This window comes from Pempheris klunzingeri, chromosome 19, assembly GCF_042242105.1.
Source record: "Pempheris klunzingeri isolate RE-2024b chromosome 19, fPemKlu1.hap1, whole genome shotgun sequence".
NCBI classification, from domain to species: domain Eukaryota; kingdom Metazoa; phylum Chordata; class Actinopteri; order Acropomatiformes; family Pempheridae; genus Pempheris; species Pempheris klunzingeri.
Genome location: NC_092030.1, coordinates 21566073 through 21579106, shown reverse-complemented (window position 1 = coordinate 21579106; position 13034 = coordinate 21566073). Strand labels below are relative to the sequence as shown.

The 13034-nt window shown below is 40.6% G+C and overlaps 1 protein-coding gene across 1 annotated transcript; it reads left to right on the top strand.

Annotated features, from left to right (window-relative positions):
- The first annotated feature begins 2683 nt into the window (after positions 1-2683).
- cetn3 (centrin 3) lies at positions 2684-5908 on the top strand. Its single transcript, XM_070850603.1, has 5 exons — positions 2684-2785; positions 3727-3862; positions 4169-4283; positions 4365-4556; positions 5509-5908. Exons 1-5 carry the CDS (start codon positions 2769-2771, stop codon positions 5550-5552), a joined length of 504 nt encoding a protein of 167 aa, XP_070706704.1. The 5' UTR covers positions 2684-2768; the 3' UTR covers positions 5553-5908.
- The last annotated feature ends 7126 nt before the right edge of the window (positions 5909-13034 follow it).

Here is a 13034-nt window from a genome sequence, read left to right as displayed (position 1 = left end):
TTTGGATCCAAATTAACATTTCAAAAGACCAAAGTCACACAATAAAAACATTCAAACTAATCAACCGAGGCGGTTGTAAACCAGCAACTCCCATGTTCTGTGCGGCAAAATTAATGTTTTTGTCAATGGAGTCTGGTAGCTATGAACAGAGCATTGATGGATATTACGGCCTCAGTTCCCAGTCTGAATGCAAGGTAAGGTGGTAAAAATATTGTGAGAACACTCTGTGGGAAAGCCATGATAGTGGTGAAAAGGATGTTGTGGGTCAACAGGGAGTCTTTGGAGATTGGGGCTTGTCTTTCTTCCAGTCGGCTACTGGGGACTTATCGATAGATAACTGGAAGAAACACAAACGTCTTCAACAAATACACCCTAAAGTCAAAATCCACGTATTTAACAAATCAGCATCATTTTAAGTGTATGTTATGTTCAGAATATTTCCTCTTTGTCACATCGCTGTCAGACGACTCTTTTTGACAGAGAACTGAAGCCGTTTTATTGCTTTCTTCAAAGCCACCAAACTCCATTGACAAAAACACTAATTTTACTTCCCAGAAAAATGGGAGTTGCTGGTCCAGTTACTCTGACTTTGGTGTTTTAACTAGTTAGTTTGGATCCAAACTGATGTCCTAAAAGACCAAATGTACACAATCAGTACGACCAAACTAACCAATGGAGGCTGTGTTAAACAAGCAACTACTATGTTTTGTTAGGTAAAATGTTTTCTTCAATGGAGTCTGGTGGGTTTGAAGAGAGCGTAAGCAGATCTAATTGCTTATCTGAAAAGACTGTCTGATGCAAAGTAAAGCAGTTAGAATATTCTAAATAATAAGGGGAATATATATATATTGTTTATATCTTAGAAAGGAGTCTCCCCCTCTGTCTCCCCCGTCTGCCTCCCTCTGCTGAGGCCCATACCTGCAGCACAACAGGCCTCTGTGTGTTGTTCCACAGGAGGCTGGTGGTGGTGAGTGCAGTCGGACCAGAAACACTCTGTTCTCTGTGTGTCTGTGTGCTGCTGGTTGGTCTTTTGTGACTGTGCACAAGTTATTTTAACTCCCTTATTCATAACAGCCGATTGGCCTCAACAGTTGGCATGAAAGTTCTTCGGATTAGAGGGGGCTTTTGTCCTCCAAACATATTAATATATCATAATTGTTTAAGTCTTAGAGGGTAACTTCAGTATTTTTAACCAGAAGCAACCAGTGTATCGCTTCTCTTCAAAGCCACCAGACTCCATTGAGAAAAATAATAATTTTACCTCACAGAACTCTGGAGTTGCTGGTCTATTGCTGCCTTAATTGGACAGTTGTTTTTTGTTATTGTGATATACGCAGATATTGTGTTGGATTAAAACTAACTGTTTAAAACACAAAAGCCACATAATAACATAAACAAACTTATCAGCAACTTCTGTGCTCTGTGAGGTAGAATTACTGTTTTTCTGAATGGAGTCTGGTGGATTTGATGAGAGTGCTAATAACGGCTGCTTGTGATTATTATGGAAAGGATCCCTACAGAGATAGACCTGTAAGATCCTTTTAGTTTAATCACAAACAGCTGTATTTTTGGTCTCATTAAAGTCACCAGACTCCATTTACAAAAACAGCAATTTTACCTCACAGAACACAGGAGTTGCTGGTCTACCGCTGCTTTGATTGGTTAGTTTGTTTGTGTTATTGTGACTTTGGTGTTAGTTCAGAGCCAACACAATATTAGTGTAACATACAATAACACAAAACAAATAACCGATTTAGACCAGCAGCTCCTGTTTTCTGTGAGGTTAAATCCCTGTTTTAGTGAATGTAGTCTGGTGTGTGTGCTGTTTGTGGTTAAACCAAAAGGATCTTCCAGGTCTCTCTCTGTAGGGATCCTTTCCATGATGCTGTCACACACTTAGAATAACACTCTGAGCCTGTCAGTGGATCAAACAAGCACTTATAGTGGACGCACTTCAAGTTAATAGTCGAGTTAAGTCATCAGCCTTAATAAACAGCCACAGCAGAGTGTCGGCCTACAGAAAACAAGCCAATAACATGACTGCAGTGTGGTAACAAGAGCTGAGTCTAGAGGTCCATTTAGTTTAGTCTTAGTACTAAACATCAGCCAGCAGATGTCAGTAAACTCTCAGCCTTGTTTCAGAGGAAAGTCACACAGTTGGTCATGAGCTGAGCTGGCACAGAGAGGACAGCCTCTGCTGGTGTCCTCAGGGAAAACATTTACATTAAGTCCAAAGTAAAGCAGCCGTTATGTGAGGAAATGGAAAAGAGGAGGTTTTAATTATTACTTGAATGAAAAGAGGGCAAAACAATCTAATGACTGTAGAAAATAAGCTTGTTAGATGCAGTGAACATATAATTTAATTTAATTTAAAATTCAATATGTTGTTGTATAATTTCCACCACTGTTGAATTAATTCTGTTATTCACTTTTAATATTTAATGCCTGTCTTTGTGTGCACATTTTCCATCTGTTACACATGAATAAACAAATAAATAAATAAATAATGAAACACCTTTTTAATTTAACAGGACAAACTGGAGCCTGTAAGAGCGAACTACTTCCGGATAGTAGCAGTCAAACCACCAAAGAAGAAGAAGTCGTAAACCAATCAGGGACCAGTTCGCTGCTGCCTGGTGACCAAGCGACCAATAGGAATCCTCGGTGTGAGCGCGGCGAGACGGATTTGTTGTTGTGTTGTGTTGCGGTGATATTTGCGTGTTTAGAGACAGCAACGTTCAGTTTTGAGACCTTAAAATCCAGCCACCATGAGCCTGTCTCTCAGGTAAACCAGTCTGTCTCTCAGGTAAACCAGTCTGTCTCACCTGCTAGCGAGAATCTCTTCGCTGCGGCTCGTGTTAACGCAGCGAAACGCATAGAAGCGAAGCTAACGCTAAGCTAGCTCATTCACGTTAGCTAGCGTTAGCATGTTTGGCTGTTAGCATCAGTGTTTAATGACTAAACTGTCTGAAAAACCACGATTAACTAGTTTACTTACACTAAAAGCACTTTAGTGGACACTGGGGGTTATTTTTATCCATCTACCACGCCGCGATGTAACGTTAAATGCTGTTAAAAGTGAAATGTTAACACTTTATTATTGGGATACTTTAATTATTATGAATGTAGAGTTTCCTAATTAATGTGTCAACACGTTAATCAATACTACAGCTGAGATATTAGTGGCACCTTCCTCACAGGTAAGTCTGCAGGTAAAAGACTACAACTGTATTATCATTACTTAACTTGGTTTTTTCCACTTTTATCCTCATTTTGGAAGCAAATATTGTGCTTTTCCCTCCCAACATCTACTTGACAGCTTTAGATACTTTGCAAATTCAGATTATTAAACCGAAACAAGAATAGTAACTAATAAATGCTGGTGTGATATAACACATTAATGCACTGAGCAGCATAAACACTCATTAAAGTAGCTCCTTCGTTACCAGCTGCAACATTAAAGTGATGAAAACTTTCATGTTTACAATAATTATCAATCAATCAATCAGCCAATCTTGTCCTTATGGTACCTCCACAGTATCAGGTCAGATTAACGTACATGGAAAAGACAAAGTGTTGACCAAACACTGACAGGTGGACCCGACTACACCTGTCACGTCTAATTTACGTGCTAAACTATAGTAGAAATGCTGGCAGTGGCCGTTAAGCTAAAAACAGCTGATTTGGTCACAGAGTTTGGTTTAACGGCAGCGTCTGTCTTCCCAGAACTGAGCTGACGGCGGACAAAACGAAGCGCAAGAAGAGGAGGGAGCTCACCGAGGATCAGAAACATGAAATCAAAGAAGCCTTCGAGTTGTTTGACACCGACAAAGATAAAGAAATTGATTACCACGAGCTGAAGGTGAGAAATGCACACATTGAGGAAAATGTTTCATTGTTTTGTTGATGGTTCAACACAGGAGTTGCTGCTCTACTGCTGCCTCCATCTGTTATTGTTTTCATCTGAACAAACCCTTTAAATCACCAAAGTCACACAGTAACACAAACAGACTAACAGACTGAGGCAGCAGCTCCTGTGTTCTGTAAACTAAAATTACTGTTTTTTTCAATGGAGTCTGGTTGACATCAAAACCAGGACAGGAGACGTACATGAAAACACTTGATAAATGATGATAAAACCTTTTTATTTATCCTGTATGTCACTCAGGTGGCGATGCGTGCCCTCGGCTTTGAAGTGAAGAAAGTGGATGTTTTGAAGATCCTTAAAGACTACGACAGAGAAGGAAACGGCAAAATAACGTTTGAGGATTTCAATGAAGTTGGTGAGTTCAGAGAGAGGGAGAGAGATTATTAAGACTAAATGTGGCGCACCGAGGATTAACGTCCCTCCTCTTCCGCCACAGTGACCGACCGCATCCTGGAGCGAGACCCGAAGGAGGAGATCCTGAAGGCCTTCAAGCTGTTCGACGACGACGAGTCCGGAAAGATCAGCCTGAGGAACCTGAGGCGGGTCGCTCGAGAGCTCGGGGAGAACATCAGCGACGAGGAGCTGCGCAGCATGATCGACGAGTTTGACGCCGACGGAGACGGTGAAAGTAAGTTGTCCGTCCATCCAGTTCTGACCCGTCAAATAGTAGAAAACATCAGACGTTCGTGCTGCTTTTGGATGTTTTAATGAAAGAAACACCGAAACTAAAACACTTCACAGCTGAGAAGTTTTATTTTACAGTATTTAACAGTTTGGAACCTGGTGAATTTGATATTTTACAATAAATTCTCCTCCTTTTAAACTAACATAACGATAAGTGACTGTCCAGACACAAACCTCAGCTACCTTTACTCAGGTAACAACAATAAAGATGGACATTTTTATTGGAATAACATAAGCAGGATGCTGAAAATCATGATAATCTGTCTGTTATTGTGTTAAATCGTCTTCAATAATCTGATTTAAAGCGTCTGTTTCATGGCTTTAACATCACGGTAACAAAGCTAACGGTCACACTTGCTGCACAGCTCAGCTCTGACAGCATTATGGAAAGGATCCCTACAGAGAGATACCTGGAAGATCCTTTTGGTTTAACCACAAACAGCACACACACCAGACTACATTCACTAAAACAGGGATTTTACCTCACAGCACACAGGAGCTACTGGTCTGCTGCTGCCACAATTTGTAAGTTTGTTTGTGTTATTGTGTGTTGTACAAACACTGTGTTGCTTCCAACCTAAACCTTTAAAACACCACAATCACACAACAACACAAATAAACTAACAGATTGAGGCATCAGTAGACCAACAACTCCTGTTGTTGTGCACGGTAAAATTCCTGTTTTTGTGAATGGAGTCTGGTGTGTTGGGTGTTGTGCCCCCTGCTGGCCTCTAGGAGGAGACAGAGAATCATCTTGAACAAATGTGTGCAGTCCTCCTAAGTAACAACACTTATTTCTAACATCATAAAATGTACTGTGAGGTGTTCTAATATATTATAAATGAGCATAAATATATAAAGTTACTGCGACTGAACTTTTTTTTCTCCTCTTCCAGTAAATCAGGAGGAGTTTCTCTCCATCATGACCGGAGACTCCTGATGAGGACCGCTGGGTCGGACCGGTCGCCCACACGGCAGGAAGCTGAGTGACCGAGCGTCTGTCGGTGCGTGAATGAAGGTATGAAAGGAGGTGAACGAGGGTCTGACGTGGACTGGACTCACTTATGGGCCTTATAGTTCGTACTGGACTCGTGACACAGAAGGACCGGACTGTCTGAGATAACACAGACGGTAGAACTGTTCACATTAGGGTGATTCACAAAGTTTGTTCTCCAGATCTGATGTTCGCTTTGTGTCACGTGATCCAAACACGTGTTTTACTGATTCTGCCTCTATATTCTTCTTTAGCTGGTTTTTACATGTGATTGTCTGAATGTGTTATTTATTTTATACTAAATAAATCTGTTTGCCAACAAACTTTTTATTGATGATGTTTACTGCACTCCACCAAACTCCATTCAAAAAATCCAAGATTTAAAGTACACCATCGAGAACTCTTTTCTGTGGTAGTTTTATGTCTCTGTTTGGTCTGTTTTGTGTTTGTTTTGTAGTTTGTCCTCTTTTTTTTGTTTTACCTCTTTAATCGTATGTCTTTTGTTGGGTTTTCGTCTCTTTATTTATTTTACGTCTGTTTTCTTTTCTTTTTGCAGCTCTTTAGTCACTTTGGGTCTTTTTGTGCTTTTGCCTCTGTGGTTTTAGGTTTCTTTACTCTTTTTGTGTTTCTTTTTTAGTTTTCTCTCCTCTTTAGTCAGTTTTTATTCAGTTTAGCGTCTTGTTGCTGCTTTATGTTTATTTTTAGTTTTATGTCTTTCTATCTGTTTTCAGTTGTTTTTTGGGGCCTTATTCTGTCTCTTTACTTCTCTTTAGTTGGTTCACATCCTGATTTACATCTTTTTTCTGTTTCTTTTATGGTTTTGCCTCTTTAATTGAATCTCTTTTTTAGGGTTTTTGGTGTTTTGTGTTTGTTTGTGTTTCATTTTCCGCCTCTCTTTAATCATTTTACTTCTGTTTTCAGGTGTTTTATTTCATGTAACGTCTCTTTATCTGTGTTACGCCCTCTTTTGTGTCTCTTTGTACCCTTGTCCTTCCTGCCGCATCTCCCCCGTCCTCCAGAGGGAGGCACTCGGCCACGGCTCCTCTCCCCCCTGAATGAATCAGCGTCTCTGCTTGTGTCCCGACATTCGTGCGGTCGGGTAGAAGCTGCCAGCTCGGCTCCGTCTGTGTAAACAACTGTAATTTAATCCAAACGCTCGGTACGATTTAATTTATAAGCAGCTACAAATGATAAAAGGGAAAACTTTGCACTGGAGTTTCTGATGTTTAAAACCACAAGTGAGTCAAATCCTAACAGCAAACATCAGGATATGTGAGATATTTGTGTTGAAATGATAAAGTCAGTTAGTCAAAGCCGACCACAAAACCCCCCCTTTAGGCGGATCCTCATGAGCTCCCTGTCATTTGGCTCCCCGCAGACCTCTACATGTTGATTTACACGCCGGTCGCCGGTCTCGAGCTAGTTAGATGGAAACTTCTTCTTCTTCTTCTTCATGTGCTTCCCCTCCCCCATCTGGCTGCTCAGATGATGAAGAGGACTGTGGTTAGCTAACCCAATTTGCTTTGGTAATAACTTGAGCCAATCACACAATGACAGAGTGGAGGACTCAGTGCAGTGAGAGTACAGAGACACACACACACACACACACACACACACACACACACACACACACACACAGGCTGAAGGTCAGCGCCGATGTTGATTATCAGAAACCTGCATCTGGTCGGTCGGACAGACGGAGGGACGGTCGGACGGCGTGACTTGCCCTTGCACTGGCACATGCTCAGCTGTTGGTCCCCGGACCGGAGCAACACATGCTCCAGAAATAAACCAACCCAGTTCCTCCCCAGTTACAACCTCAGAGTCGCCCCCCTGTGGTTTGCACCATCACACACACACACACACACACACACACACACACACACACACACACACACACACACACACACACACACTCTCTTTTGTATTGCTGGTAATCATCTGTGTTGATGAGGCTTCTAAAAATACCCCTGTCTGGCGGAGCTGGCCAGGGTCTGATTGCTCCCTGGTTTGGGGTAATAGTGCAGGTTAGCTTTGGCTCCACATTTAGATTTGGCTAAACGAGACGAGCGAACATTTACTGGTGTTTTACGCCGCAGTGGTTTTGCCTTTGAGGACTCTGTTCGCTGCCTCTGATCACTTTAACGGCTGCAGACAAACACGAGGACGACTGAGAAGCTGATCAATGAAGTCTGTTCCACTCAGGGAATGTTTCATCAGTTATTGGCGCAAAAAAATAAGGAATTTTTGTGCAAATTGTTTAAAAACAGAAATTAATTTGTTCTTCACTAAACTAAGATTTTTAAAATGTTGGTAGATTATATTTTAGTGCCCGTTAGCTCCAGCTCTGACGTTAGCTTATGGTAATATGGAGGGAGAAACATGCTAGCAAGAACACGAATAAGTAGCTTTACAGTAACATCAGCGCCCAGCGAGCCAAAACCATGTTAGATTTAAATCACTGTGCATCTGTAATGATAAGAGATGAACTCCCCTAACTAGAGATGCACCTATCACTGCATCATCTTTAACATGTTAAAAACACAGTTTAGTCGTAGTTTTCCTTCATATTCACCAAATATTATTCAGAGAAAATATTAAAATATTACGTTTGATCAATACCTTCGTTATCCCCCATAGTTCAACGCTGAATCACATCAAAACAAACAAGAAAGCTAAGCTAGTCCGGCTAAAATGTAGCTAGCTTAACTGTTATTACATATTCTGACTGCAGCATAATTAATGTAATTTTATATGGTTTTAACACAATTAAATATAAGCTAAATTATAGATTAATGTGTTATATTTATATACTGTAATATAAATACTTCAGCAGATGGACGGACACCCCACAGAAAAACAGAGGAAAACTCAGAATTATGAACTTTAAATAATCAAAACACCAAAACACGGCGCCAATGTGGCTGAATTCATCCAAACCTGACCTAGAGATTAAAACTGAGTTGATTCAAACAGCATCTTGTCTATTAGTTTTCCCAGCACTGTAAATCTTTATCATAACTTTAAAGCTCTTTGATTGAGCGTTCCTTGTCGAAATGCATCATGGGAGTCGTAGTTAATGTCTCTACCTACACGAGCTTTTTACCAAAGAACCAGATTTAGTTTTAGTTTTTTTTTTTAAACATCTTTTGTGTTGATGATTTAATCAGGATTTAAACTTGCAGAGCCAGAAACGTTACTGGTTTTGGTGTCAGAGCTGAATTTATGTAACTGCAGGGGCGACACGGTGAAGACTGAGGAACAGTAGTCCTTTTGTCAGCCGTCCTGTTAATGAACATCCAGCATGAAGCGCCAGAAGAGAGACCCGCTAACAAGAGCATAAACAAATCATTGTCTTGACTCAATTACAGGGCGGTTAGGGAGTGTATGAGAAAAAAACTGCTTTTTGTGTTGGAGCACAAAGGTCCTTAAACCACTTCACAATTAATCAGTATTAGTAGAAACTTACAGGATCACGCTAGCTATTTTTAAATTGTGTGATTTTTATGTTTTAAAGGGTCAGTTCAGTATTTATTTAACACACAATAGCGCAAATAAGTTAGCAGCAGTAGACCAGCAACTCCTGTGCTATGCAAAGTAAAATTGTTGTTTTTGTGACTGGAGTCTGGTGTGTTTGAAGAGAGCGATAAAGGAGGACTCAAGTTTTTAAAACCTGATCTCTGTTTGTTGTTATATCGCTCTCTTCAAAGCCGCCAGACTCCAGTCACAAAAACAACGATTTTACTTCAGAGTGTTATTCTAAGTGTGTGACAGCATCATGGAAAGGATCCCTACAGAGAGAGACCTGGAAGATCCTTTTGGTTTAACCACAAACAGCACACACACCAGACTACATTCACTAAAACAGGGATTTTAGAGAACAGGACACAGGAGCTACTGCTCTGCTGCTTTCTCTATCAGTTGGTTTGTTTGTGTTATTGTGTAACTTATGGTGTTTTAAATAGTTAGTTTGGATCCAACACAATGTTTGTGTATTCTACAATAACCCAAACAAACTAAGTAATAGAGGCAGCAGCAGATCAGCAAGTCTCATGTACTGAGACATAAAATCCCTGTTTTAGTGAATGGAGTCTGGTGTGTGTGCAGAGAGCGATATAACGGCTGTTTGATCCTTAGTTGATTTATATTTTTAATGAATAATCTGATTCTGCAAAATCACCACAGCTTTTAAAATCACAGTAGTTTTAGTAAATATTCAAGTAAAGTACATAAAGTAATTATCATACAGTCTCTTTCTCGTCTTTTTACATCAATAATCGGATGAAATAACCTTTAGATGGTCAGTTTTCTCAGTCTGGACCTTTTCCTCGTGTCTGCGTGAACAGAATCGGCGTTGCGTGTCGTCGTGTTTTCACAGTGGGCGCCTGTTAACCGTCTCACCGGTAACCAGAGTCAGAGTTCAGCTCCTGCGTCCAGCTGTCAGTCATTAGGCGAGATATGCCGACCATGTGACACTTCCCCTCTGACCCCCTCCCAGACAAGGGAACATGGGGATGAGGCCGGTGGGGGGGTGTTTACTCCCGTGGTCGGTGCGTCGGCGTTAAAACGAGACTCAGAAAAACCGATTTTCCTAAAGTTCCCCCTGAAACGACGTGCTGGGTTGTGAGGATGAATGCTGGTAAAAAGCTCCGGGGCAGAGAGAGACGTCAGTGTTTGGGATGAGGGTTTTTATGGCGTGTGTCAGCTGGGAGCGTGACACCGGGGTCCAGCTGGGCGCCGTGACCTTTGACCCCTCCCGTAGGACTGACCTCAACCTGCACGCTGGCCACCATGAATGGAGCCACGCTGTGACATGACCGGCATCCGAAGCAGCTCGGTGAATTTCATACAAAACATCTTACATGACATTCTGTGTTCATCCCTTAGTATTATTATTATTATTTATTATTATTATTATTAGTGTTTCAAAGTTTGATCTTTTTATTTCTGTGTGTATTGATTGTATTATCTGTTATTATTAATCTTATTTATTATCTTAACTGTCTGTTTTATTATTCTGCTCCTGATGATATATAATCTAATTTATTCTGGCACAGACTTGATCATTTATTAGCCCCCTTTTCTGTTTTACCCAGATAAAACAGACATTTTCTGCCAACAGGCGCTGATAGATTACGTGATGACAGTTCTTCTTCACTGTTTGGGTGCTGCTGCTGCTGTTTTAGAGCAGAGAAGAAGAAGTGATTTCTGCTCATTCATCTCTTCATGATGGCTTATTCAGTCAGCCATGAGGTGAGCAGAGTGTTTTACTCTATTCTATGATATAACCTAACTTACTAAACTCCCAAAGAACCTGCCAACACCACACTGTAGTTGTTTGTCTGTGTAGCGTTAAATCTGCTCTAGTTTTGTTGTTTCATTGTTTTTTTTCCCACTCAAACAGCTGATTCGTAGCCGTTAGCGGCGCCGCTGTCAGTTCAGCAGCCAGGAGGGGCCTATTTTATTTACAACACTACTTTTATAATATAATAATATATTGTTTTAATATTTAAAGTGGAGTGTTATCTTTATGTTCCCATACTTAGCGTCCACTTTGTAAGAAAACAGTGAAGCGACGGGAACATCTCTGTTAATGTTATGATGCACAGCAACAGGAATGGTCGACTCTGGCCTTCCTTCATGGAGGAGGAGTACGAGGGGAGCGGACGCAGACGTGAGGGGGGGGAGAAATGCCTCGAGGCAGGCTGTGGATCGCGGGCTATGCCCGGCAGTTGGGTGAGGATGGATTGGTTTACACCCGCTCATGGTTTTCACAGTAACTTCATCTGTCCGACAGCTTCGCCCCGACCGCAGCAGAGAACTTTATCCAACACTCAGTAAACTGAAAGACACCAGAGGCTCATATCAAACAGTGGACAGTGGAGGAAGTACTCAGGTCCTTTACTGCAGTACAAGTACTAATACCACACTGTCAGAGTACTAATACTACACTGTCAAAGTACTGATACCACACTGTAAAAGTACTAATACTACACTGTCAAATACTCAGTAAAATCCTGCTAGTAAAATGTTACTACAGTAAAAGTATGTGAGTATAATGAGGAAAATGTAGTTAAAGTATAAAAGTCAGTAATTTCAGTTCATATTTCTTATTAAAACCAAAAACAAGTACATTTACTCAGCTACTCTAAGTTCTCGTACTTTATTTTAGTATTTCCCTTTATTATACTTCTACTTTACCACATTTTGGATGCCAACATTGTACTTTTTATCCCACTACATGTTCAACAACAGGAAGGAGGAAGTACTCACACCATTTACTGCAGTAGAAGTACTAATACTACACTGTCAAAGTACTAATACTACACTAAAAGTACTAATACTACACTGTAAAAGTACTCTGATACAGTAAAAGTCTGTGAGTCTGATGAGGAAAATGTTAAAGCAGAATTATTAAAGGATGAAAAGCAGGTTTTTACTGTTGGAGCTCTTTTTGAAGTATTTAGTATCAAACTGCAGCTGCTGATCATTTTGTCCATCGATCCACTGATTGATTAGTTTGTAGAAATGGTGAAAATAGTGAGAAATGAGCCCAAAGTGACCAAAGATCAACAATATTCAGTTTACTGACATTTAAAACCACAACATCTGATGCTTTTCTGCATGAAAAATGACTAAATGATTATTAGTGACTACAGAAAAAGATTATAAAGACACAGGAAACGTCGGTTTGTAGAAAATGACACAGTGAGTCACAGTGAGTCCAAACGTCAACATCATTAAAACAAATAATTATTGATTCATAGATTGATGGTTTGTTTTAGAACAAAACATCAGATTTTATACGTTCTGTGAGTAGAAATGTAAAGTTTCCCTCTGAGAGGTAGAGGAGCAGAAGTAGGAAGCAGCACCTCAGACAGTAAATCACTGGATGCATTAATGAGCCGTCAGGTGAAGAAGAGGAGGAGGAGGATGAAGGTGAGCGTCTACAGACTTCCAGTCATGATATTTTCAGGCTCTTCCTCCGCACACATCTGGCTCTCGTCGGGGAGTTTATTGCTTCTGTCGTTTGTCTGTTTATGTTTCTGCAACACCTTCATCACACACACACACACACACACACACACACACACACACACACACACACACACACACACACACACACACACACACACACACAGGACGACGTTATTCTAAGTTTATGTTGAACTTAACTTAAACTACAGCGATTTCTCAGCTTTATATTAACAAATGCAGGTCAAACACTGTGAGGACGCACAAAAGTTTACAGATGAACACAGAGAATAATAGAAGTTTATCACTAGTGTGGTGTATTTCCTGTTACAGAGTCAGAATAAGAAGTCTTCAGTACTCAAACCTGCAATATTACAAATTAAACGTGTAAATAACAGCTGGTAAAATTTGATTTCTGACTTGTGCTCAGAGTCACTGATGGCTGGTGGGTGT